Below are 27,805 nucleotides of genomic sequence, written 5' to 3'. Positions count from 1 at the left end.
CGAAATTAGCCTAGCAAAACAAACAAACAAAAAAAAGGTTACCCAAAACATCTAGCATGTAGCTAAAATATTAGCTAAATTCCTAAATAGCCTAAAAACTTGGAAAAAAGCCTAAATTAGCCAAAGCAGCTAGCATGTAGCTGAAATATTAGCCAAACTCCAAAATAGTATACATTTTTCTTAGTAAAATGCCAAAATAGTACAAAAAGCTGGCAGAATGACAATTTTTAAAACTTTAACTTTTTAAAATAACTGAATAATAAAAAGGCAGGAATATGAATAAATTAGCTTAATTCTTAAATAACTTTCAATATTTTACTTTCCATAAAAATATATTTTGTCAAAATTATACAAGTTAGAAATAAGCGCCAGATAACATCGGGTCATTAATAACAATAAAATAAAATTATCTGGAGGGCCGGATCCGGCCCCCGGGCCTTGACTTTGACACGTGTTCTACAGTACACAATACTAATTAACTTCAGTACTTCTTGCCATTCATGATGGGTCAAACTAGAGTTAAATTAAATCATTGTTATTCAAAAACAACCATCGATTTAAAACATGTTTGTACACATCTCCTACTTTTGACGTTCATGTTTACACATATCTTTTGTTTTCGCGCACGTGCTGCATATTTTCCCTTTTAAGCTCTAGCGTTATTTCCGTTTGCAGAGAAAGCTTTGATGTTTTTTTTCCGGGAGTGTGTTCTTTCGCAATCCTTTCGATTTGCGGACGGGACGAGGTGAAAGTCCCGAAGCGGTGCGTGCGTGTCTTTGAACCGCAACCTGATGCGTTGAGCAGCTGCGTGACTGTCTGCGCCGCCGCAGTCGGGCTCTCTCTCTGTCAACGTGAGCTGCCAGCAGCAGCAGCAGCAGCAGCGGCGGCTCACACTCACCAGCCGGTCACGGTGGTCCAGGAAGGGACACGTCAGGACGGCGGAGCGGACTTTGACGGGCGGCAGCATGGAGACGGCGCTATAGGACACTTTATCAGCAGCTCCCCGCTGAACGAACCGAAAGGTGAGGACTCGGAGCGCGGAGAGAGGTTGTAGCTGCATTAATGTGACCGCGGCTGCGTGGAAATGTACACATTTGAATCAGCGCTAGCTAACGCTAGCTAACATGTTCACCGACTAACGGTTCATTAAATGTCATTTATAAATGTTCCAGCTTGCATGTCCATTCAATACATTGTTTTTCGATCAAATGACGTCGTTGTCGGAGCGCGGCGGGGGACGGACGCCGCTTCACGGTGCGTTTGTCACCGCGTCAACCAGAGAGCTAGCTGAGGGCTAGCCGAGGCTAGCGTCCATTCATTTAGTTTTGCTCTTAATGTCCCGGTTTGCCTCCACAATTATCGTCCGCGTGCGTTCGGCGGGAAAGACCTGCTGGTCCAGAAACACTGATGTGGTTCGCATCTGTTCGCGAAGTCATTTCTTCAGTTTCGGTGTCGGACAGTGGCGTGTCCAGAATTTTTCTGGCTGGGGCCACGGGGGGACCATAGGGGGGCCGTGGCTATGTCCGAATTTCCTCCCTACTCCCGAACCACCAAAAAACTATCACGCGCTATGGAGTTTAAAAGCGATTCGGACACCATGCTCGCTTTTTATTTATTTATTTATTTATTAAGGCAAATATGATTTTTTTTTTTTTCTGAAGCAAAAAAAAAAAGTTAACTATGAACTTTATTAAAATTATTTATAAATTCACTGTGTTCTGATAGTGAAAACTTGGATTTTTGTATGTGCAAAATACATTTAAAAAGATTTTTTTTCTCAGCAAAAATTATATGTACCAATCTAGTCAGCATTGTTGCACACTGTTTTTTTTGCAAAGCCTTCTGGGAAATTATTTCTAGGGCTATCAAGTTATGTCCAAATTCGCCCCCTACTCACTACATAGTGCACTGTATAGTGTATTCGCCATTTTCTAGTGCTGTCTGAATCTACTAATTCCTTAGTATTTCTTTTGATTGTTTCTTTTAATGTTTTATGTAAAGCACTTTGAATTGTCTCTGTACATGAAATGTGCTATACAAATAAACTTGCCTTGACTAATTCCAAAATTGAGTGCACTTGAAATTTCCCAAAAGTCTTTGCAAAAAGCTAGCATTGATCGATGCTCACTAGATTTAGTGAATATAGACCACAATTGATTGCGGTTGAAGAATTAAAAAAAAAAAAGTGTTTAAATGTATTTTTTGATAAACCATCCACATTTTCACAGTGGAGTCGTGAATAAACGTCGTGAAATGTTCGTATTGATTTGATTTTGGGAAATTGAAATCCAGTGTTTGGAAAAACGAAAGAAAACTAGTGAGCATCGTGTCAGAATTGCCTTTATAATCCAGGACTCTGTATAGTCCCACACTATAAAGTATTTTAGTAATTAGGGATTTGGGAGGGAATTCAGACATAACCTCTATTTTGTAATTGCAGATTCAGACAACTTTACAAAAGGGCAAACACACTATACACTGCAATATGTATTGAGTGGTGAAGAAATTTGGACACAATTCATGGCTTAGTGCATCTTTTTATTAAATCTTTATTTAAAACATAGAAATGACAGACTGTAAGATTAGTGCATCTTTGGGCGGGCATGGTCCAGTGGTAGAGCGGCTGACTTCTGAATGGAAGATCACAGGTTCAGTTCCTGCTCTGTCACAGTGTCCTTGAGCAAGCCACTGAACCGTAAAGCTCTTTAGGCCTCCTAACAAGGCAGTGAAGCTCTATGTAAGTAAACACCATTTAACATTTCAATAAGAAAACCAAAACGTGTCATAGAGGACTTTACCTCGCTTTAACCAATGGATAAGCTCACCAAATTCAAAGTGGTTTAAGTTTTGCTTTTATATTAATTTTCTGCACATTTTTTGATATTTTGCTAGAAAAAAAAATCAGCATTTTAACACCATAACTACTACTATTAACCAAAACACAAACTAGCCCCATAACACATCCATACTTGTTTTCTGTCTAAACACCAGCAAACTCCTAGTTTTGTATTTTATTATTGAAAATTTATGAGGAAGATCAAATGCATTACAGGGTTATCTGCTATTTTAATGAGTTCCTTTTCTGAACAAAACTGTATAAAATCTGACTATGTATTAGACTTGTTAAGATTAGTAGAAGTGTTCTCATAAGAGAGACAATTTCATTTATTTCAAAGTTTTTTTAAAGGCTTTAAAGTAAGAAGAAAAATATAGTTTAACATTTTATCTTTAAATATTACATACTACAGTATTTTAGATGAAATTTCTTCTTTTTACAGTTTTTTTAAAGCCCTGAATCAGGTGTATGCTTATGAAATGAAATGTAGGTCGTCATTTGAGTCTTTTTATATTATTTATACATGTATATACACCTACTGAGTGCTAGCTAGTAAGTGTCCACTCATTTAGAGGGAAACTCCTACTGCATTAACTGATGTCTGTACTTCTAATTTACAAAAGTATCTTGGATTAGTTAATTTTGACAAAAATCAGGTTTTTATCTTCGATTATGACTTCAGAAGAAAAAAGAATTCTAACTTTGAATCATCTGTTTTCTCAGATCAGCACAGGCTTTTTCTAAGGTGTGGTGATATTTTAATCAACAAAAATGATCTCTGAATAATTTGTACTCTTTCTTGTTTTCAGATATGTGTTTTGATGTAAAAAAAAAAAAAGTACTTTGGGAATGATTTTTCAAAGCTGTAGTTTGTTGATCGCTTTGACATCTTGGATGGAAAAAATGGACATCTTTACTCGTAGGCAGCATTTCTCCTGGAATTTGACAGAACTTGGACATTAACATGTAGTATAAATTAAGAAAAAAAAGTCCTGTTTAACGGCCTCACACTGATACAGTCGTCATTAGAGACACTGAATTCATTATGTTTCTCATTTTAATGAAGCTTTGCTTTCAAAGAGGTCAACAACAGTTTAGCTCATGGCTCCAAGTAATGATCAGCCGGTGTGAAGTGAGGTCATAACGTATGATTCAAATAGATCAAATACTTGAAACGTATAGATGTGAACAGTTTTATGTAATTATGCTGAATGTGTAGAGTTCTCCTAAATGAACTTTTGGGCTCTTAGAATAAATTTTAAGGCCTTAAGTAAAATTTAAAAGACAATTCCAGAGCATAATCACAAATCTGAACCAGAACTAAAACAGATCTGACTTTAAATGGATGGATTGACTGATGATGTTGTAGTTAAATCTTTGTAAGAATTTGTGTTTTCTTTGTTGTTATTTCCAAAAATCCTAAAAGAGGAGAAAGGGGTCCATGGGGGTTTTCAGGAGGGGCCGTGCATTGCTCTGCAGTTTCTTAGCAACAAGTCGGGCAGTTTCTGCCGACCAGATCAAGGAGAATTTGAAAACAGTGTTGGTAGTTCACACTATTCCAGCAATGTTATGTCTTATCATAGTATGGAATTTATCAGCATGTTTGGACACTTACATAAATGTTCCCATGACTGTCGTGCTTTTCTGCTTCTTTCTGTTTTGGAATCACATGTGAAGTGCCATGCAGGTAATAAAGAGCAACGCAAACAAGTCAAAGCATGACAAAGTCCAGTTCCGTGCATATCGCAGAGGCTGACCTCAGATTCTCTGTCATTTACTTCTCACACAGTCCACTATCTTTTTATGCTCACAAACATGCAGCATCGATTGAACTGTCAAACGTCAGAAAACTGCTGGACGTTTTCTTCACATTTCTCTTATCAGGGAAAACACTGCGCAGCTGCTCACATGAAATAGCCGTTTCTTATCAGTGCTGCCGCTGTAGTTGTGTCCTCTCATTGGCTAGAATCTCTGTGCCCTGTCAGCTCACTGGATGATCTTTAGTGCACCTTTAGCAGAGAATAACCTGGAGGAAGGATGGCAAAGTTTCTGGTGTTGCACAACTGCTGCTTGTTCCAGATATCACAGCTGTTTTAACCCCTGGAAGGTCTGTTCAAAGGTGGAGCCTTGTTAGAAATCTGAAGATGGGAGAAGAACATTGTTTTCAAAGTCTGAGGGCGGACATTTTTGCTCCTTTCGCCGTGTCCTGAGGAGGAGTGATGAAGAGGCAGAGGTCCTGGGGAAACTGGGAGTTGAGGGAAAGCAACACAGAGGACACCACAGACAACAGTGAGCAGGATGAGTCCTCGTCTTTGAGGTCGTCCTGGTCCCTGGTGAGTCTGAAATGACAGATGTTTGTGGTCGGTCTTCAGCATAAAGCTAATCCTGGAAGACCTGATGCTCGGACTTGAAGGTAGATTGAGGGGTTGTTGCTAGGACTTGTGGCTGGAACCTCAACTAAAGGGACTGTAATGGATTAGTTTAATGACTCCATTCAATCTCTTTATTGTGAAAGGATGTAGTTGTTGTGGTCAAACACAACATTTATGATAAAGGAGTATATCAATTTATCTTTAAGATTTTGATTTGTGTGTTTCTCTTTTTGTTGTTCTTTTGGTCGACATTTCATAGGAGACAACTTGACTTTGGACTTGTGTTCTGCTCACTGTAACATTTTGTGATTGTGATAAAAATGCTCGGTAATACATTTAATAAGTCATATCATCGTTGAAATATTGATCACTAATATCGCAGATTGCAGCCCTAGTATGTCTTTAGTTAATTTTTTATATTAAAAGAAACAGATCCTAAGATAATTAAGGTTATTTTATTTTCCTAGCTTTATATAGCGAGATCCCATTAAAAAAAGTTGTGTATCATTTCAGACTCATTTGTATGTATAATTTTTTTATTCTTCGTTTACATTCTTTCCTTGAGAACTTTGAACCATTTCTCATTGGAGTCTTTGGGTGACTTTCTCCGCACTCATCTAAAATATTGAGATAATACTGTTATAAACAATTTATTAATTTTATCGGCACACAAAACAAACATCCTGGAGTTTACAAAATAAACTCTATTTCTCTTTTACCAATATAAAAAGGCAAAAATCGTCATCTTTTCAATTGTTTGTGTGGACTGACAGGTCCTCCTTCTGTATCGTTTTTATCAGAAAAGTGAAGTTGACGTTGTTGCTAATCTTTCAGTATTCTTTATTGTTAAAGAAAGTGTCCGTGTGACATTGGAACATTTAGCTTGCATAAAGTCTGCTTTGTTTACTTGCCCTACTAAAGCAGACCCTGATCCAATCAAGCCAAGGTTCTGTTTGGACAGTGAGAGGTTACAAACCCACCATGCTCCTGTGGACAGATCATTTCACATCTGTTTAGAGGTCACGAAAACAAATCTCCGGTTTTACCTCGATATATGAACAGATTTGGTACAACTCTTTCTTTTCTTTGTTCTTCTTCAGCGTATTTACAATTTTATTAAGTGTTCGTGCGAAAGCTCGAGTACTGATTTGGTCTAATGTATGAAACGCTTCTTGTGTGCAGATTTATCCAAATAAATGAACAAAATCCTGCTGTCAGTTTTAAATAAAAGCAGGAACTTCAGCGTCTTCCTGTGCAGCAGGACAGTGGGTCTTTGTTTAAAGTTGTGTCACTGTAAACTGTGCTCTTTACTCAATAGGATAGTGTACAGTGAATTTATATCAGGAAGAAAAGACATGTATAATCATTGTTATTTCTTTAAGGACACAACTCTTCCGACTTTACTAACTGCTCTCTTTCTACTTGACTTTTCTCTCTCATTTTAGTTTTGTATTTTGGTCTTTTTTGCATGTTACCTTATGTGGCTAACCAAAGAGAAAAAGGATAAATAAATATTTAGCGAATGTTATTTAAAAGACCTAACTGAACCATTTTTATTGATGCTTCATTTTGTGATTTTCTGCAGTTTTCCTGCAGCTCATATGTGACTTTTAATTCCATTATTTTTTTAATTTACTTAAAGTTGGGCAATCCGAAAGGATAAATGTTACAACAAATGCTATATTCAAATTATTACTGATCAAAACCACTTATTCTGGTCTGTGATTTCTCTCCCGCCTGCAGACGGACACCATGAACTACGTGGGACAGCTGGCCGGTCAGGTCCTGGTGACGGTCAAAGAACTGTACAAGGGCATCAATCAGGCCACGCTGTCAGGCTGCATTGATGTCGTGGTCGTCCGCCAGAGAGACGGCACCTTTCAGTGCTCCCCCTTCCATGTGCGCTTCGGCAAGCTGGGGGTCCTGCGCTCCAAAGAAAAAGTGGTATGTTCCATTTTAAACGTTTACTTACATAAACCTTAAGAATGAGAAAGTGGAACTGCTGCCATCAGGATTTTATTTTCAAAATTCTGCAAAATCAAAAAAAGAAAAACAGCTGTTTGTAGAATTATTTAATGAAAGGAAACTTTCTGATGAGTCTTTATTACTGTGGTCTCTGTCTTATTAGTTTGCTATAAACTCAGAATGTTCCATGTGCCGTTTGAAGAACGTATCTTCCAGGTTTATTTCCCTTTCTTTCTATTTTTATGATATCAAAGTGAGAATGTTGATGGTCCATTTTAATAGGGACTCATTTAAAGAATGGAATGTCTTAACATGGTCATGTTTACATAATCAGGACAATATGTCACCAACTTTCAACAGGAAAACATCTGAGTTCAGACTTCAAACATAAAGCTGGTATTTCTTCAGTGGGAATGTTTGGAAAAAGCTGCTTCCACAAAACATTGGAGAGCGATAATGAGAGGAGATTGAACACATTTGGAGAATGTTTTAGTGAAGAAAGGTTCACAAGGTTAGCATATCTGAGAAAAACTTCTGTTTAGTTACTTTACATATAAAAATGGTTTGACGTAATTCTTTTCACTTTTTTGTTTAAATACTAAGAATAAAATTCTGAAATTTGGTTTATTGCAGCAACTTTCAGTTTTCTGTCATGTGATAGCATTTCATTAATCATAAATACATTTTCCAAACCAGCCCTTTAAATTGTTTTTTTGGGGTCACTGATGTTGAGGTGCAGTGAAATCATCAAAACACCTTTAGATTTGTTTTCTCCCCAGAAGCACGAATGAGCTTCATCTTTATGAAATATGTCATTTTATTCCCATGCTAATATGGATTCTGTTCAGACCCTTTCTGATTGGATTTCTTTTGTGTGAAATCGGATTTTACTGCTGAAATGATGTAGATGTTGCTACATTACACTGACAGTTCAATAAATAGCAGCAAATGAGGTTCACTCAGTAACACTTTTGTTGAAAAAAGAAGGAGTAAAAACAATAAAAAGATTTCTACTGCTGTTTAGTTTGATGATTTGCAGCCTTTTCTCCCAGAATTCCTTTGATGGATGAACCTGGAAATCCCCACAGAGCCACAATTTAGTACGGATAAGGATTAAATCTTATGTGTAAAGATAAGTGTCTATGATTCACTTGGGGTCCATTTTTCTCCAACAAAGCTGATATGTGGGTTCCTGTCCCACAGTAATAATTGTTATAGCTATATATAGGCCTATAGAGACGTTCCAATTAGTTCTGGCTGAGCAGCAGTCCTGCTGTTTTTAGGGCTGACTTCTCTCTGGAGAAAAGCGTTTTTCTGCAGCTCTCAGGCTTTGCCTTTTCAGTTCAGCAGAAGCAGCAAATCCAGTTTGTCACTGGATGTACGTAAGAAATATAATTAAAGAGGAAAATTAACTTAGTTTTTTTCAATTTGTCAGCCGATGAGAGGGTTTAGAATAGGCACGGTGCGCTGGACGAACCTGTCAGGTGTATTCGAGTGACCACGCCCCCTTAGAGAGCAGCATCCCAGTAGAGTAACCAGGTGTTTTCCCTTATTCTGAGTTTATGGTGCAGTTCCTGTTTTTTTGTTAATGACTTTTTTGATCCAGCATTTAAACTAGTTCGTTTTTGTTAGCTCATGATGTAGAACATTTTTATGCTAATAATTTGATGTTGCTAACTTGAAGTTCTGCTGCTCGGTTCTTTTGTTTTGTAATGTTGTGAGTTCCTGTTGTCTCCTCTCAGTCAACCATTGACTGTATCAGAGAACTGGACAGAGTGAGTGTGACATCATCCATAGAAGATGGTTTAGTTCCAGCTCTAACCAAATGACGTCAATTCAGTCGCCTTTTTTTTTTTTTTTTTGCAATAACGACACCTCTATGGTGAACCAGGACATCGTCGGTAAATTGTGATTGGACCAAGTTATTGTCTCTGTGATAATCTATGGTGGCCCTGAGGGTTCACAACACATTAAGCTCACAACACAACTTAAGGTCACAACACAACACATTGAGCTCAGAACATGACTAGTAATCGCTCTTGCCAATCAGGATCACTCCTGATTGGCTTGTTGGAAGGCCACACCCCCACCACTTGAAAGCGACACAAAATCTGTCAAACATTTTGAATGTCGGACATGGGGCCAACAGGCTCCGCCCACTTTTATTAAGGCAACTAATTACCGTATTTTCTGGAGTATAAGTCACAAGTTTTTTCACAGTTTAGCCAAAAGTGCGACTTACACTCAGGAGCGACTCATTTGTCTGTTTTGATTTTTTTAAGACATCAAAAGGGTTATATATTTATTCTCCCAGTAAACACTGGTTGTCTTTTAATGGTAGTTTCCTCTAACAACCCCTAGAGGGCGCTGCATCCGAAGTATTTGCTATTGACGGCAGAAGTGTCACCCAAAATAAACATGGACGAGAATCTTATTGTTTTTTTCTTAAACTTTATATTTTTCTCTTACAGATCAAAGTATTGTTGTATTTCTTTCTTTTTTTTTAGCTGAGCTGGGCTTGGTGGTTTGTTCTGAAACGTCAGACTTTTCTCCTAAAAGTGCCACTTATACTCCAGAAAATACAGTAGTCGCTTTGTAGCTTGAACTACAGAAAAAATATCGTATACAGTCAATATGTTAACGTACTTCCTGTTTCTCCAGCTTTTCCACAAAACTTACTCTGTTTTGCAAATTATATTTTTCTTCTATTTTGTCTTCTGGTTTTGCGTTTCTTCTTTTTGATTTTCTGGTTGTATGGAATCCTTCAAGGTGAACAGCATCTGTATCCATTTGACCCAAAAAAGACCCATTCCTATGTATATGTGAGGAGTGATGGACCAAAACTAGTTCAGCTGCGACCCAGAATGCTGAACGGCTGGAAACGGAGGAATGAATGGCTGGTTTCCATAGCAACAGCTCTACAACTTGAATGTGTGGGAGGGCGGGGAAACGCGAGAGGCCCTCAAAAATAGCTCTTGTGTAACAGTTAAACACGTGTCCCCATTATCACAGCCCAGATTAGCTGCTCCATATCTATAGGTAAGCAAACATGTGACCATTGTTTCTGAGCTTCACTTCATTTACATGGTCAACATAAGGCGGTTTGGTCTAAAAAGTGGTTCGTCAATAACAGTATTTTTTGGGGGTTTTCAGTTCTTTTTAAAAGTTTAACTTGGTCAAACTGACCAGTGAGTGACCAGCGCTCTGTTATATTCCATCATTTGACTGACAAAAGATGCACGTTTTGCTCTTAGACAATAAACAATGCAGTGATAAAGAATGCTGGTGGAAAAATCAAGATTTCAGTGACTTGTTGCGAGTGGATGAAGAGGTTCTCCATTATTCTGCCTCATTATTACCGGGGTCTGGAAAGTCCCACTTAATGACACCAGGTTTCCATAGCAACCCAGAGGGCTGTAATTACATCCTGAGAGACGGCAGACGAACCACACCTGCGGTAAAGGACACCGCAGATGAAAAGATAATGTCAATCAAGTCTGTAAAAACAATTTTTCTGGGGGGCTTCTTCCACAAATGAATATTGATGGCTGGGTGTGAGCTGGCTGAGCGTGAGTAAAAGTCAGCCGTCTGTAGTCCGTGCTGGACGTGACGTGGTTTTTCATTTCACTCTGAAAAGCTCCAGCTCTCAGGACAAAGCTCGAATAACTTGAGTGGTCTTTTAGTCAAGTCTGTGGAGATTTGGAGAGATCAGCCTAAATCTGTATTTCTTTACTTCATTTCATGTTTCATCATGTTTGGTTTGTGGGTGCTTCAGGGTTTAGAGGATTTTTGTGTTTTTCAAAGTGAAGGTTTTGGTTTTCAAGTTTAAAAAATAGTTTTTATCTGTAAAAAACTAATGTATGTTCTATAAAAACATTTTGTTTTTTTGAAACAATAATAATAAAGATTAATCTGACCAAAAAAAAAAAAAAAATCTGCATTTAAAGGCTCACAAAGTAAGATTTAAATTGATAAATGGCCAGATTGGAAAAAATCTGATTCTATTCTGACACACAAGTAAATGGTAAATATGACAGTACAGCTGTCATTTATCACTTTGGACAGCTGTAGCTGTGAGGCTCATTCCTTCAAAGCCTAAATCATCCTAATGATCTTTAAAGAACTGGAGGAACAAAGCTGGAACATTCGGTACTACCAGCATTCTTTCTGACACGCTTTTGTTTTTTGCTGTCATTTACAGCACTATTTCTTATTTTTTTCACCGGTGTTTAAAGGGTAACCAAACCCTAAATCAACTTTTTTTGGCTGTTGAGCTCTAAAAATGAGACTTTAAAAGTACTGTCTGTTGGTCTTTGACAAATTTTTGACGAATGAAAATCAACATGTTTAATTCTTGAAAATATAGTCAAAAAACGTCTGTGTGCTGCCCCCTACAGGTTGAATCGAGGTATTACAGTTGAATTTTGTGATTGGTCTACTGGTGTAAGTCCCAGAAGTTTGATGTCACCATGCTCTGAGCTCCAGTATTAAAGCCCCGCCCATCTTTGATTCTGTAATGGTCGGTCGTTAGCTTTAGCTTTAGCATGACTTGGGGGTGTTTAGCCTTCAGTTGTCAAAAATCTACAGCTTCACACAACTTTCCAGTGGAAGTTAGGGAGCAGAGGTTAAGTGTAGTTCGCATTATATCCAGTAAACTCCGACCTGGTGATGGATTTAATGAACATTTTACTCTGCAATGTTTAACACGTTAGCCTTTATTAGCTAAGATGCTAGCAGCATTTTACCACCCTCAGACACGGGTCCTCTTCGGACCTGCAAACCCTCAGCTGCGCCAGCAGCTCTGCTGTCGGGCTTTGCAAAAGCAGCGTCTTGAGCCAGTGGCTAAAAACAATAAGCTTCTGGATCATTAGAACCGGGCTCAGGACAAGAGGGAGGCGAGAAACCTCTCAACCTTCTCAGAAAGTTCTGTGGAGAAACTTTACCCGGCACCACTCTGTCTATATTGAAAACCCGACCCAGGTACATAAGGCTAACCTAACTGTCAATCATAGATCCAAGCCACACCTCCGCCGCTCAGTTCGCCAGCACTATCTGGGCTGAGAATGGAGTCGGCCTCCAACTACCCTGTTTGGTTACCCTTTAAGCACAAACGCTGACCCTTAAAAGGGCTGCGGGGAAGCACAGAAAACATTCAGCGAAGAAGTTAGCGCTAACGTTAGCTTACCAAGACGACGATCTCTCTTCAGCGTTGTCATACTCGGCGTGCTCCTCTTCAGTTGTTCATGCATCATCGTGGTGGTGCTGTAGAACTCAAGCAGATATTGCATTGGACGCTTTTGTCTTTTATTTTCCATGTTTCCCACCTTAAAGCTCTGTTGGCGTGTTGTTATGGTGGCAGTCTTCTCATAACTTCCTGTGACATCACATCTGACCTGAGTTAGCCCTACGGCGCATGTGTGTCAAAGACGATGGCAGGGGAGTATTAGAAAGCGTGCGCCGTAGTTTTGAGACAAAAAAGACTAAGTGAATATTAAATTAGTCGACTACTTTAATAGTCACCATAGTCGTGACTGATCGACTAATTGTGGCAGCACTACCTATTAAGAAGGCTCATTTTCTACCTGCTGTCATAAAAAAGGTTTAAAATGATTTTAGGAAACAAGAAATTGAGTGAACAGTCACACACATGACCTGCGACAGTTCATAGATTGGGGAAAAACGTCACTGATCTTTGGTTAACTTTTGTGCAAACATTTTCTTCAGATCGACATTGAAGTGAACGGAGAGCCTGTGGATCTACACATGAAGCTGGGGGACAACGGAGAGGCGTTCTTTGTCCAGGAAACTCAACAGACCAACGTAAGCATGTCCGGTTGAGCCGCCATGTTGAAACAGGAAGTGAGGTTCTGACGTTTCCTTCAGACTGTAATCAACTTACCTTATAAACTGTTTTATGAACTCCTCATCCAAAATATCACAATTTCTCGTGCAATAATAAATCTAGACACTTTAGAGGTTTTAGAATCGAACAGCTCAGAACTTTACTCCTGCACTGTTTCCTCTTTTTTAAAAGTCCTTTAACGTCTTTTAACCCTCATTTCAGCAGATTATCCCTGCCCACTTGGCCACCTCCCCCATTCCCACTGAGAGTCACATGTTCTGGATCTCTGAGGTGGAGAGCAGGGCAGCGAAAAAGATGCAGGACGACCCCGGCGACCCAGAAGACCCACCTGAGCCCCCCGCCCCCAGCACGCTGGCCACAAAGAAGAAGAAGAGACGGAGAAAGAAGCACAAAGGCGACCCTCGCAGAGAGGAGCTGACCCCGCCCATTTCTCTCTCTGCTGCTGCTGCAACTGCTGCTGTGTCCTCGGGCCAAAACGAGGAGATCTTTGAGATGGACCTGAGTTCTGACGAAGAAACCGCTGCACATATTTCAAGGTGGGTTAAAGGTAACAACATGCTGCTGAAAAGTTTATTTTACTTGAGTTAAATGACGGGTTTTGATGCAGGTCACCCTCAGACAACGCCGTGCCCGACATCGACCCAAAGTTACCTGCAGCCCGGCACAACTTCAGCGACTACCCGCTATCTGACGGGGAATGGCCGGCGTGTGAAGGGTGTGTACGGCAAACGGCGCTTCTTCCTGTTGAAGGTGGTTTTGACTGTTTTTCTGTCTGGATTTCAGTCATGGCTTGTCTCAGGCCTTCTCTCCAAAGAGCGACTCCGAGCTGGTGAGGAGGCCGTCGGAGACGTTACTCAGAGCCGAGTCCCACATGCAGTGGACCTGGGGAGAGTTTCCAGAAACCACCAGGGTAAGAATCATCAAAGTCCATTTGATGGGTTAGATTTTGGTTTTCCAGCGACAAAATAACTCAATTTTAATTATTTTAATTTCAAGTATTGTTTAAAGTTGCTCAGCTGCTCCCTGCAATAAACTTGTTGTTCTTCTGATTCCTTTGATTTTGGGACAGTCTTGAATGTAAAGTTAATGAACTGCTGTGGAGCATTTCTTTACTTGTAAATATGAGTTTAAATAATGCAGAAGTTTGCACAGTGTCCCAGTGTAAAGTGGAACCAATAGGGGGCCTGGTTTGAAACAACGTGTAGCGTATAGCGCCCTCTGTTGACCAAATATGGGATCATCAAATGAATGTCTAAATGTGACACTAGGGGTCAAATCAGGATCACTTTAAAGACCCACTCTGATGAAAATGCTGTTTTTGGTGTTTTTGACATGTTCTTGTAGCATTTTTCTGATGATGGAGAACATATGTAAAGAAAAGTAAAACTTGCATTTCTGAGTATCTCTTTATTCAAATTGTTGTGAATCAGGAATGGATGAAAAATGTCACTTAAAAAAGATCGTATTTGTGGCTACAAGCTTCATGCTCTGCTTAAACAAAGAGCTCTCAGCTGCGGGGAGGGGAAGAGGGGATGGGGTTACTCCACACCAACAGCTATAACTCAGGTGAATTTACTGAACTCCTGCTGCTCTTGAGAAACTATGTCCTAGAAAACAACACAGGTTTTTAGATTTGGGCTAAAAACTGCAGTGAATAAAATGTGAAAATAGATCAGAAGATGATCAGAGTGGGACTTTGAGGCGAATAAAAATACAGATTGTACATTTAAAGTAACAGTTTTAAATTCAAAACTACACATAATAAACAAAAATAAATGTATATAATGTAAAAAGAAAGTGTAAAGATAAAAAATATTGTAAAGAATTTATATAAAATAGGACTGTAAATGTTAACACGTTAACGCATGTGATTGAAAAATTTTAATTTGTGCGTTAATTTTCACTAACACAAATTAAGCACACATTCCGGAGCAGCAGTTCTTCGTTTGTGTTCGTACGTGTTTGTGCTCACAAGTGACTTTTCTGGGTTAACACTGGATAAATTAAAACATTTCAGACCGTTAAATGAAAGAAAACATTTCTCTCTGGCCTGTGGACGGTAAATACTGCTACTAAAAAAATAATAATCGTGATTAATTTTTTCCCAGGTTTGCGATTAATTAGTTAATTTCTCTTTAAATTTTCCGGCCCTAATATAAATGCTTGTGTTGTTCCTCCTCTGATGTGCCAAACTTTGGTAGAGGCGGCATCAGCAAAGGAAATGACGTCGCCATAACATCGGTTACCTGATGTCAGTCATGTCCTCCGTGGGCTCAAAGCCCCGCCCCTAAATACAGTTTGGGTCAACTCTGCAATTAAAAATTCTGAATTGAAACTTTAAACTGCAGAATGAATGCAAAGAAGGAACAAACCGAAAAAGCAAAGCAGCAGCTGTAACTATTAAACATTTAATTTCATTCAGTAACAGTTTTGGGTTATTAGTTTTTTAATTCAGGTTTTCATTCACTTTAAGACCTCATAGAACAGCCACTATTCTCTGTTTAAATGCTGTAAGAAATGCAAAGAGTGAAAAAATGTTACAAAATGTTTACTGAAGTTCTTATATATGTTATTTATAGTAAGTTGTGTTTTCTAAACAAACAGGTCACCAAGAAAGAAAGGCAAGAATCCCGAAAAACCGTGACCATCACGCCGTCGGACAGCACCCACTTCCGTGTCATCCTGAGCTCAGAGGCCATGGAGAAAGACGCCGAGACGGAGAAGGAAGACACCGTCCTACCCGTCTGCACCATCGTCAGGCCTGAGCCGCGGACGCCGACCGCCATTGTAACACCCGAGGGTCAGCTCTCAGCCGACAACACCGCGTCCTCTCTGAGTCCTATCACCCCCACCGAGGCCCTCGCCATCCTCCCGTCCAGCGTGGCCACGTCCACTCCTGCCAACAACCAGCTGACTGATTCGCCCTCCAAGAAGAAAGGTCCGTACATATTCACTGTCACCGCGGCGTCCCGCTGCACACAAACGTCCTCGTCTTCTGGTTTCAGGAGTTCCAAAGAGGAGCCAGCATCAGGGTCCAGAGGACATCTACCTGGACGACCTGAACGTGCTTGAACCCGACGTGGCTGCACGCTATTTTCCCAAGAGGTTTGCATCTGCGCGAGACGACCGGATGTGTTTTAGTGAAAGTCTTCTACCAAAGTGAAACTGAAAGCATCTTTTCTTTTGACACCAGTGAGTCTGAAGCAGCAAACAAGCACTGGATGGACTCAGAGATCCGCTCCGGTTCTCAGTCTCCTCAGTCGGTGGGCAGCGCCGCCGCCGACAGCGGGACCGAATGTCTGTCCGACTCGGCCGGCGACCTTCCTGATGTCACCCTGTCTCTGTGTGGCGGTCTGTCAGAAAACGCCGAGATATCTAAAGGTGAGCAGTCTTTAGTCCAGGAGCAGATGAGAACTTCACTGCTAGCAGAGAGTTTGATACCAAAACGTCTGATCTGGTCTGCTGGGGAAGTTTAACACATTCACAGCTGATCACAGCCAGCAAAGCCATGTGGGTCCATATGGTTTAAGTGTGAGCAGCAAATGTGGCTCCCCAATGGGTTTGTCCAGACGTGGCCCACATGGGGTTAAGTGGGCACTCGGTGGGTTGGCTCACTAACCTGGCAGAGCTTGCTAGCTCACTGCTGCGGAGCTCGCTACAATGGAGCTCGCTACAGCGTAGTTCGCTAGCTCACTGCTGCGGAGCTCGCTACAATGGAGCTCACTGCAGTGGAGCACGCTAACATGCTACGCTAACATTCTGGGCGTCCACCCGGAGTGTTTGTCAATGTGGCAAAAATGGGGCCCACTTGGACTTGCTGGCTGGTCTGTGACCTTCAAATGATCAGCCTGTCAGATTTGATCTCAAACCTCTTGTGTTTCTGCAGAGAGATTTATGGAGCACATCATCTCATATCATGAATTCGCTGAGAATCCAGCAATTATCGATAATCCCAACCTGGTGGTAAAGATAGGAAACAGGTTTGTAAAGAGCGGTTTAAAAGATCCAAATGTGCTCTTGTTTTTGGTTTCTAACTAATATTTGTCGTCTTAGATATTATAACTGGACGCTCGCTGCACCTTTGATCTTAAGTCTGCAAGCATTTCAGAAGAATTTACCAAAGGTAGAGGATTCTATTTTTATAGTCTGTTTCTGAAAAGCTCGTCGGTAACTTCACTTCTTGTGCTTCAGGCTACAGAGGAGGCTTGGGTGAAGGAAAAAATGCCAAAGAAGTCGGGCCGCTGGTGGTTCTGGCGGAAGAGGGCAGACAGTACAATCAAACAGGTGCGTCTTCATGTCTTCTATTACAGGGACTAGAGATGGATGAGAGCAAAAACACTAAACGGTTTCATGGTATTCACAAGGTCGTGGTTTAAATGTGTGAACGCTGCAAAGCAAATATTGAGCAACATATGCCCCAAAGGAAATTAATGAGAAATTCTTCAAATTCTTCCAAAACTTTGTGTACTTTGAAACGTGAATTTCTGCATATTTTCAGCTAGAGACACTGTTCAAACTTTAAAATGTTCAGCAGCCACTGGGGTTTTAGAGGAATTTGGCATTTAGCTTTTAATTTAGTAACATGCTAGCTGCTTTTTGGCTAATTTAGACATTTTCCAGTCATTCAGGCTAATTTGGAGTTTAGCGAATATTTTAGCATCATGCTAACTGTTTTAACAAAATTAGACATTTTTTCAGTTCTTTGTTGTCATTTATAGTTTAGCTAATATTTTAGCATTATGCTAACTGTTTTGACAAAATTAGACATTTTTTCAGTTCTTTGTTGTCATTTATAGTTTAGCTAATATTTTAGCATTATGCTAACGGTTTTGACAAAATTAGAACATTTTTCCAGTTTTCTAGGCTATTTTGAAATTTAGCCAATATTTTAATGTTATCCTAGCTGTTTTGGCAAAACTAGACATTTTTCCATTTTTTTTCCTAATTTGGCACCTAACTAATATTTTCAGCATTTTCATCAATCAGTTTCAGAATTTTCAGTTATCAATTTTAGCATCTTCAGCAGCCACATTCAGCTTGCAGCATTCACTCTTGTATTATCACAGTTAATGCCCTATATCTACTTCAGCATTAAAACTTTATTTTGGCATAAATTGTAACTTAAATGCATCAGCAAAAACGGTTTACATGTAAATATTTATTTTCAATAAACTAATGTTAAGTTTCAGTTTTCAAACCAGAATTTTTTACATTAAAAACAGGCTTTGTCTAAAAGAAAAAATAAATACATAAAATGCTTTGAAGGTTCATCTTTATGTTGATTTGAATCTAAATTTTATTTTTGATGACTCTTAGCTTTTTTTAAGCCAACCCTAGATATTTATTTGGATGGATGGATGTATATCATACAGGGCAAGAACAAAAATTTGGAATTCTTTAGATAAAGACTGTAAATTAGGCAATGCTCTTAAAAAATGTAAGTTACTGATGAAATGTTATAAAAGAATGGCCAATTTTAATGAAATTACATTTTGCATTAGTAAATATGTATGTACCTGTAATATATGTATGTGTGTGTGTGTGTGTGAATATGTATTTGGTCAATGTCAAATTTATATAAACAGGCAAATAAACATCCAACTTCTTCAAACTTCAGGTCCTGCTGTTAAATTTGTTTTTTGATGCCATAGTTTGAGTTTATACTTATTTTTGTTTTTCTTTTACATGTTTTTTTGTCAGTCGGAGGCGAAGCTTGAAGCTAAGGAGGAGTGTCAGTCGATGGATGAAGGAGCCTCCATATCTCAGGAGAAACTGGACTTACCGTACGTGATGACGATCCTAAAATCTATCAGTAATGTTTAAAACAAATAGTTTCCACTTTCGAGAGTTCCTGTAGAGTTTCAGTGCTTTTTTTAATTGAAATAAATGTGCGGTTTGACCTGCTTTTGCTGTGCAGCTCCAAAGCAGGAGACACGTCCAGCGATGAGGAGGCGAAGGAGGTGAGTGCCGTGTCCTGCCAGGCTGCAGACGCTCAGCTCCACCCCGGCCCGCATACGTACAGGAAATCTCTGCGCCTTTCCTCGGAGCAGATTGTAAGTTTTACATCGAAGATACAGTTTTAATTCTGTTTTCATTTATTTATTTTTTAATGCATGCACTAAAAATAACAATCAGATTTAAAAGTCTCTACTGCCTGTTTTCTCTCTTCGATCACTAGGGGTCACTACAGATCAACGCCTTCTTAATCACTTTTGCAGAGCAGCTGTATTTCTGTTTATCCGGAATGTTCCTTCACATGTTCGTTTTGTGTTTTCAGGCCAATCTGAAGCTGAAGGAGGGGCCGAATGACGTGACGTTCAGCATCACCACTCAGTACCAGGGCACCTGCCGCTGCGAAGGCACCATCTACCTGTGGAACTGGGACGACAAGGTCATCATCTCCGACATCGACGGCACCATCACCAAGTAGGTTCCTCTGAGGCTTACTCTCCTGTAGAAGGTTAGTTTTATATATGCAGCCATTCTAAGCTGCGGTTATCCGTAGTAACAGCACATCAGGTCCAAGTTGCTGCTATTTGTGTGACTCTTTGTTCAAAAAAATGTTGTTAGGAGCCTCATTTTCCTTTGCTCTACATCACATGTGTCAAAGTCGAGGCCCGGGGACCGGATGCGGCCCTCCGGGTAACTCTATCCGGCCCTCCAGATCATTTTATTATATTGTTATTAATTGCTCGATGTTATCTTCTAACTTGTATCATTTTGACAAAATATATTTTTATGGAGAGTAAAATACTGAAGGTGATGATTTATTCTGGAATAATATTACAGAATTTTTATTATTTATATGTATGTAAAAAGTTACAGTTTTAAAGTTTTACAAATTTGCATTCTGCTAGGTTTTTGGACTATTTTGGCATTTACTAAGATTTTTCAGACTGTTTTGGAGTTTAGCTAATATTTCATCTACCTGCTAGCTGTTTTGGCTAATTTAGCTTTTTGTTTTTTGTTTTTTTAAGGCTGTTTTGGTGTTTGCTGTTATTCACATTTTTAGGCTGTTTAGCTATTTTTTCAGCTACATGCTAGCTGTTTTGGCTAACCTAGGTTTTTTTCTTTTGTGGTTTTTGTTATGCTAATTTGGCAATGAGCTAATATTTTATCTGGCTATCAGCTTTATCATTTTCAGCTTCAGTGTTTTTAGCTATCATATCATCATCTTTCGTTCTCAGCACTAGCTAAATTTAGCTCCCAGCATTCACACTAGCATTATTGTAGGTAATACTATATATTTAGTACTTAAATATGTCAAAAAGTTACTGTTTTTAAGTTTTAAAAATGTAGTTTTAGCGTGTTCAATAAATGTTTATCCTGTTCAGCCCACCACCTAAGGTGTGTTTTGGATTTTGGCCTCTTGTGTGATTGAGTTTGACTCTCCTGCTGTAAATTCAGATCTTTATTTTTAATAGTGCAGAAAGGTGGATCTCAACAACCCAAAGTGCGTCTGATTCCAGAGATGTCTGGCTGAGCAGCTCAGTCGTGTTTTCAGTCACTTTTTGTCATAATGAAAGTCACATCAACACTTTTCTTATTGGAAATGTCTCCGCCTGCCTAAAATATTCAGCTTGGAGCGGCTCTGAAGCAAATATCAGGTCTGAAATGTCGGCGTCGATGAAGCGTCTTTAGAAAGGAGTAACCTTTTCTGCATTCATCATGTTTGTAAACTCATAACTGAAAGGTTGGGAAAGCTCATTAAAAGGACCCTGAAAGAATAATTAAAAATACGTCTTTTGTCTGATTCTCCACCTTCAGAGGGTTTGGACTCACTCCACTTTAACAGCATAAATTAGCTGCATTTATCAGTAATGTGATGTAATTATGCAAACACTAACTTATCCTGAAGCCAGTTGGATCCTTTTGAAACCAGGCGGTGGTTCAGAAGGACCCGCCTCAGCCCGGTCCAGATCAGTTCTACCTTATTATCTCCGTGACCTTAAACTGCGGCGTGCGACCGGCCGCCACAGGAACAGACTATAATGAGTCCGTTTACATTTTATTCTTTATCCACCCTCCCTAAGGGTTACTAATCCTCATTAGTGGAAAAAGTCAGACTTTATTCTATATTTATAACCAAACGTTGACATGTTTCTTTGACCCTCCTGAACCTGAGGAGGATTTAACGGGTAAACATTTGCTGGTTTCAGGTCGGACGTGTTTGGACAGATCCTTCCACAGCTGGGCAAAGACTGGACCCACCAGGGCATCGCCAAGCTGTACCACTCGGTGGCTGAGTAAGTGCTCGACAGTGATGGACGAGGAGCCAGTCGGAGTTTGGGAGCGCCGGCTTCTCTTCCCGGCTGTCATCAGATGAGAATGACTCAGCCGGGACTGAATCACATTACACAAATGAACATCATAAACTGGATTCTACACAAGTATGACAAGACGGCGTTTCTGATGACTCACACGCTCGGATTAGAAAATGATTTTGTTTGCAGTTAAATGGATTTTCTTCTCACGCTGACGGTAACAGCAGACTGAGCTGCTGCTGTCAGGATGATGAAGATGATGATGATGATGATGATGATGACTGCTGTCCGTATCCACAGGAATGGTTACAAGTTCCTGTACTGCTCGGCGCGGGCCATCGGCATGGCGGACATGACCAGAGGTTACCTGCAGTGGGTCAACGATGGCGGCATCATCCTGCCGCGGGGGCCGCTCATGCTCTCCCCCAGCAGCCTTTTCTCTGCGTTCCACAGGTGAAGCATCTCCTCGAACCACATCGTCTTCATCAGATCACGTTCAGCTCGGCTCATTTTCCTCTCCTCAAACTCTTCTTTTTCTACCAATTAACTCCCCATTTAACAGCACCAGATTATTACAGCAAATAAATCAAATTATATCAAACAGTAGAAAATGGAATAAAAAAAAAAAAGAGGAAAGCTAGAAAGTTCAGAATTATACAGTTCATAGAGCTGTATGGAAACACAAATGTCACTATACAAATCTGGCACAGAAATCTTTGAAAAATTGAAAACTAGATTAAATATAAATAATTGTGGTGAAAAAGCAAATAAATAAAAATAATAATACTCTGACGACAGCTGTTAGTCTTTGTTTCTGATTAGATAAAAACGGGTTGTAAAAGGTGTTGTAAAATCTGAGATTAGAACCCTGAATTGAGCCTCAAACATTTCTAATGATCATTTTCACATCTGTCACCTGAAATGATTTAAAGTCCTGATTCATGGGCTGAATATTTGCACAAACTCGTCCAAAAGTTGCTATAAGAACATGTTCTTAATAGTTCACCTGGTTAAATAAAGAGTTAATAATAATCCAAAAGTTCCAACTTTAATTTAATGCAAGAATAAAAAATATTTGTTTTTCAGATTTCTGATTCAAAGACTTTTTAATTTGGTTATGAAAAAACATTTTGACAAAACTAAGGGGGAGTGTTCATTATTTAAATGAACTTTTACATTAAAAACTAACTGAAAGAAAATAAAAAAACCCTAAAAAACATAAAATATACATGTAGTGAATTATTATTGATTCTCTAAATCAGCAGTCTGCAACCTGAGGCTCCGGAGCCACATGTGGTTCTTTTGGCTCTTTGGCTTTAAGAAAAGTGCTAATAATTTTCATAAACATGAAATTAGTTCATTGAGTTTAGCTCATTCTAAGACATGCTGCACCCTAGTATCTAGTTGTTGGTATAATGCAATAAAATGTCACGTTTGACTTGGTGTTCTTGAATTATTTTATTTAAAATCTGCTGCAGCACCTTATTCACACAGTATTTTATTTTGAAAGGAACTTGTATTTGCTGCTGTCAAAAGTAAAAACGTTCAAGTTATTTATAGAAAAATGTAATACTTTTGATTCAGTTATTGTAAATATGTAAAAGCTACATTTTCTAAAGGAATAGCTAAATTGCCACATAAATTATGTATATTTTCTAAAAGATTAAGTAGGATCTGGTGGCTCTCGTTGGGTTCTGGTCCGTAAGAAACCAAATGTCTCTTTTGGTGTTGAGGGTTGCAGAACGCTGGTCTAAATGAAGAAGAATTTGAAATCCAGCACTTCCTGTTCCTGCAGACCTACGATGCTTTATAATCATCTGGATGGATGGATGGATGGATGGGTGGATGGATACTTTATTGTCATTGTCCGGGGTTCCTCCAGGGTCTTTAAAAGTCTTAAATTGTTGAATTGATGAATTTGAAAATAAAAAGTCTTGAATTTTAATATCTGAGCCTTAAAAATTATGCTTCTTGAAACTTGTCCGTTTCACATTTCATCTCCAAGATGAAATGTTTTCAACCAAGACTGTTTTAATCAAATGTTCATTGGGAAAATCAGTCGTTGTGCACCAAAACGCTGAATACCCTTTTGATAAAAAGAAATAAAGGATTAAAAAGTATCAAGGCGCAGACCAGAAACAAGATAAGAAAAAGATTAGAATTCATTCATAAAGAGGGAAATAGAGTGAGAAGTTGGTCTTAATGTTTGACATCTATGGCCTTAAAAAGTCTTAAATCTACTTGAAGAAACTTGTAGGAACCATGATTTACATTTACCACAGAATTTAAAAAGTTCTCTTTGGTCAGTTCATTGTTAATTAAAATGATCAGAATTTCCAGCATTATTCAGTCATTAAAAAAAACAACTAGTTTACAACTAATAAAGAAAATCATTTAGTCATTAAAGACAAATTACAACTAATATTAGCATTTAGAAAATGAGGCATTTCGGTTCTGAACTTAAACCTTTTTACTCATCATAGAGAAAACTTGATTTCATTTGATTCATTTGAAGTATTATTTCAATGAAATGTGTCGTCAGGAACGTGTTTACGTTCCGTTTCTGGGATTGGTGATTTCTGTAAAGTGATGTTCTGTTCAGAGATGTTTTCTTCATGACGCGTGTTTGCATTCTGCTGCTGCTCCGGGCTCTAATGAAGCTCGTTTGTTTCAGGGAGGTCATTGAGAAGAAGCCAGAGATCTTCAAGATCGAATGCCTTACAGACATCAAGAACCTGTTCCAGCATAACAAGCAGCCGTTCTACGCCGCTTTTGGGAACAGAACTAATGTGAGTGTTGAAGGTCTCTCTTTATACCCCGTCAGCCTTCGTCTGCTCGTTTACGGGGAGGGCGTCGGAGATCGGACACAAACGGGAGATCTGAGTCCGGATCTGAACTGGATCCAGGTCCCTGCTGGACGCGGATCTCCAGTCGGGCTCGGCATTCGTCTTCAGCTGAGTAAACACAGAACTCTGCCGCCCGCCAGAGAAAAGAGACGTTTCTTTTTGCCAGAAGAAACATTTGTTTAGGAGCATCACGGTGATGTGATGCGGCTGAACACAAACAGGAAGTCTGTGGTTAATGATGTCATTAATGCACTCTGTGTGCATTATGGATGAGTGCTGCTTTCTGAGCGTTACATCATCAGCTGTCCAGAACATTCTTCACCTTTGGTTGTGGAATTTGTTTCTTTCTTATTTAAAAAAATGTAAATGAACAATCTGATCGCCGTTTCCGTCCAGGATGTTTTTGCCTACAAGGAGGTGGGAGTTCCTGTGTGCCGGATCTTCACGGTTAACCCCAAAGGGGAGCTGATCCAGGAGCAGACCAAGGGGAACAAGTCCTCGTAAGTGTCATGCCTGATTATGAAAGTTTGTTTTTCTGAAGATCTACCCCGTGACGTGCGGTGAGGCTCACTGACGTCATCAGATTTACAAACATATGAACCCCACGGAGCAGCTGATTCACCATTTGATTGACAACAGTTAGTGTGTTGTTTAAAATTTCATTTCAGTATTTATTCTGTTTACAAACTGTAGCAGAGAAAAAATCACCAAGATTATTATTGACTTAACTTTAATTATAAATAAAGTCTGTGCGGTGCTCCTTATGAAAAAAACAGATGATTAACCTGTTTGTAGAATCTTCCTTTTCTCTCTTTAGTGTTAAAGTCTCTCTGTCTCCGTGGAGATCTCTACCAGTGACGAGTCTAAACTAATTCTTGAGTTTAGGGGTTTAAAAACCAAATTAGATATTGGGGCTAAACAACATTAAAGAGTAACTGGACGTCTGCACTTGCTGCCGCAGTTTCTATGATTCTTTAGCTGCGATGTCACATTCTCTGGGCTCACCAGCGCCCTCTGCCTCGTGGCATGCGTACTGCGGCGCGGCAGGCGGACGTCTGCTGCACCCAATGTGTTTTTTAGCTGCAAAAAAGACTAAATGAGTCAATAACTGGTAACAATCTAATCTGACAGAAAGCTAGAGTGACTTATTTCTAAGAAATATTTGTGAAAAAAATGCAACTTTCTCTTAATTTTTTAGCCTTTTACTCATTAAAAAAAACTATAGCTCCTTCATCCAAATCATAACCGTTATAAAAAGTCCGGCTGGACGGAGATGTTTTTCTGCTGCAGACATTTTAAACACGCTGGTCGCTACACGAACATGAATAAATCCAGAACCTTGTTGTATATTTGAGCTTTGCTGCTCCTGAGTTCTGCTCAAAGAGAAACGGGCCAGAATGGTTGAAGATTGTAGAGTTCCAAACTCCGCCTCAGTCCACTAGCACGTCAATGTGAGGCAGAGACACCTGATTGGATAGAATCTAGACCAATCAGCAGGCTGTTTGGGGGGGCACAAACGTAACAAACAACAATCAAAGATAGGGTGAAAGTGAGATGAGGCACTACACATGTAAAAACGTTTGTGCTACAACCGCAAAAATATTTTATTAAAAAAAAAAAGTTTGCAAACACAAATATTTTTGCACCAAAAAAAAAGGTTTGCAAATACAAAAGTTTTTGAAAGCAAATATAAAATATTTTTATTTGCAAATTATGCTTTTTTTTCCTTAACACTTTACTTTTTGTTTTCAGCTTAGAAATGTTTGATCTCAAAGCTGTGACTTTAGTATTATAGTGGCACAAAAATTCCTCTATAGTCTAAAAAATACCACATTTTGATTTTTATTTTTTTAATTTTAAAAAGTACACTTATTTTATGTTATGTATGCATTTTTTAAGCTATATTTTCCTCCCCCAACTGCATGTCCCTGAATCCATCTGATAAATCTGTTCATGTGGCTCTTTGACAGTTACGGGCGCCTCAGTGAGCTGGTGGAGCACGTGTTTCCTCTGCTGAGTAAGGAGCAGAACGAAGCCTTCGTGATGCCGGAGTTCAGCTCCTTCTGTTACTGGAGACAGCCTCTGCCGGAGATCAACCCCGACGACCTGCTCTGACCTCCACGGATGCCCAGGTAGACGTCCGTCCGTCAGAGACGCCTCAGCATCTTTGGGACACACGGGGACCAGAACGCACAGCACTTTGGCACACAAACAGGGTCTCATTCACCACAAATGCTCACCATGGAGAGGATGGGCTAACTGAGACTTCCTCCTTCCCTTCAAATCGAAGCATTCCTGTCGGGGACCACACGGCTGAAGATCTGCCTCTTTAGGAGGATGATGGAGCATCCGCGACGCTTTCTAAGCTACGTTTTCCAGGCACAAAAAAATAACATTCTAGGTGAAAATGCGAACTGTTACTTAAAGTAGGAGAGACGCTGAACACCAGGAAGTAGTCAGGCCCCGCCTGTAAAACGGGCTTTATTCTCTGAGATGAAAGAAACCTTTCCTTTCCCTCCTGTAGCGAAACGGTGGAGCCGACGTCGAAGCTCCTCCCGAAGTGTCGACCTTTTCTCCACCTGAGTGTTCAGTCTCACCTGTCCACATGAAGGACACCTCAGTGATGACCTGCTGATCAGACGAGCAGCTACCAGGCGAACTGCTGTTTGAAGAGTCCAGTTTAACTTATTGATTTTCATTGTAATTCTTTTGTTTGTTTGATGGAGATTCCGGTCGAATTTTCAAACCGATCGTTAACATGCACTTATCAATAACTGTTGATGAAAGCTGCTTCCTTTGCGGTACGCTCACCTCCACGGCGTCCGCGCAGACACGGACGTGACGGACGGATGACGGGACGGAGTCCGCCTGCTCGGACGTTTGCACTTTGTTTGAGCTGCAGGTTCCTCACCCGCCTGATGCTGAACGGAGTAATTCTGAAGACTTTGAGTTTGTCATATCACTTTAAGAGGGATGTTTGTGTGAGGTGGGGGTCCTTCGGAATGAAAAACAAATGTTTTATCTGGGACGGTGCAAAGCTTGAAGGCTGCATGAGAGCGTCACAACAGACGTCTGTGTGTTTCCTGGAAAGGAAAATGAGTTCAGAAATCAACAGGAAATACTGGACTCGTTCCAGGAAGTTTGAAGTACGACTGCGACGTTTAGGAAATCATTCATTTGTGTGGATCTTATCGTGAGCTGAAGTCGAGGATGAAGAAGTTTGAAGCACATTTGAAGCTCTGCGTGTTTCTGTTTCACTTCCGTTTCTTTGCTCGTTCTTTAGAAGGTATACAGAAGATTTATCTTATAATTGAAAGTTTAAAAGAGTCCTTTCTTTCTATGAAAGTAAAGCATCTTGTGTGAAGACGTCACACTTCCTCCTTCTGAAGTTTGTTTGTGGAAACCGATCTGGTCTTTCTGTCTCGATGCCTTCAGTCGTGGTTTCTTCTTGACCATCTTTAGTGGACACGTTTGTTCGGATGTAATTCTTGCTTTTGATTGTCTGACCCACAGAGAAACTGGAGTGTGTGTTTGTGTTTCATTTGTACAGAAATGTTGTTTGAAGAACAAAATCACTTGTATAAAGAAGAGAAGGACTAACGGAGTTAACCAAACCAGGCTGGTGATCATATTTGTAATACATTTCTAATTGAAGACAA

The 27,805-nt window shown here is 39.7% G+C and overlaps 1 protein-coding gene across 6 annotated transcripts; it reads left to right on the top strand.

The window, feature by feature from the left end:
- The first annotated feature begins 681 nt into the window (after positions 1-681).
- lpin2 (lipin 2) lies at positions 682-27,805 on the top strand. 6 transcript variants are annotated; one of them, XM_024274005.2, is made up of 21 exons: positions 4,897-5,169; positions 6,952-7,152; positions 12,898-12,993; positions 13,238-13,572; positions 13,644-13,751; positions 13,820-13,946; positions 15,641-15,974; positions 16,042-16,141; positions 16,230-16,417; positions 16,923-17,016; positions 17,090-17,159; positions 17,228-17,320; positions 18,737-18,819; positions 18,954-19,089; positions 19,314-19,462; positions 21,196-21,282; positions 21,601-21,753; positions 23,975-24,089; positions 24,543-24,646; positions 26,117-26,278; positions 26,671-27,805. In XM_024274005.2, exons 1-20 carry the CDS (start codon positions 5,056-5,058, stop codon positions 26,259-26,261), a joined length of 2,832 nt encoding a protein of 943 aa, XP_024129773.1. In that variant the 5' UTR covers positions 4,897-5,055; the 3' UTR covers positions 26,262-26,278; positions 26,671-27,805. The 6 variants fall into 6 exon arrangements, with proteins under 6 accessions (XP_024129776.1, XP_024129775.1, XP_024129774.1 ...); XM_036216428.1 differs by having other exon boundaries at positions 26,437-27,805; XM_024274008.2 differs by lacking the exon at positions 4,897-5,169 and adding an exon at positions 682-1,022 and having other exon boundaries at positions 13,241-13,572; positions 26,117-27,805.

This window comes from Oryzias melastigma, linkage group LG17 (assembly GCF_002922805.2).
Source record: "Oryzias melastigma strain HK-1 linkage group LG17, ASM292280v2, whole genome shotgun sequence".
Classification (NCBI taxonomy): domain Eukaryota; kingdom Metazoa; phylum Chordata; class Actinopteri; order Beloniformes; family Adrianichthyidae; genus Oryzias; species Oryzias melastigma.
Note: the sequence above shows the minus strand (reverse complement) of the source record. Positions and strands in the feature narration are given on the sequence as shown.

Coding starts and splice junctions, on each gene's coding strand:
- lpin2 (XM_024274005.2), top strand. CDS start 5,056: ATGAAGAGGCAGAGGTCCTGGGGAAACTGGGAGTTGAGGGAAAGCAAC. Junction 17,160..17,227: donor TTCAGAAGAATTTACCAAAG/GTAGAGGATTCT, acceptor CTTGTGCTTCAG/GCTACAGAGGAGGCTTGGGT. Junction 19,090..19,313: donor GCCTTTCCTCGGAGCAGATT/GTAAGTTTTACA, acceptor TTGTGTTTTCAG/GCCAATCTGAAGCTGAAGGA.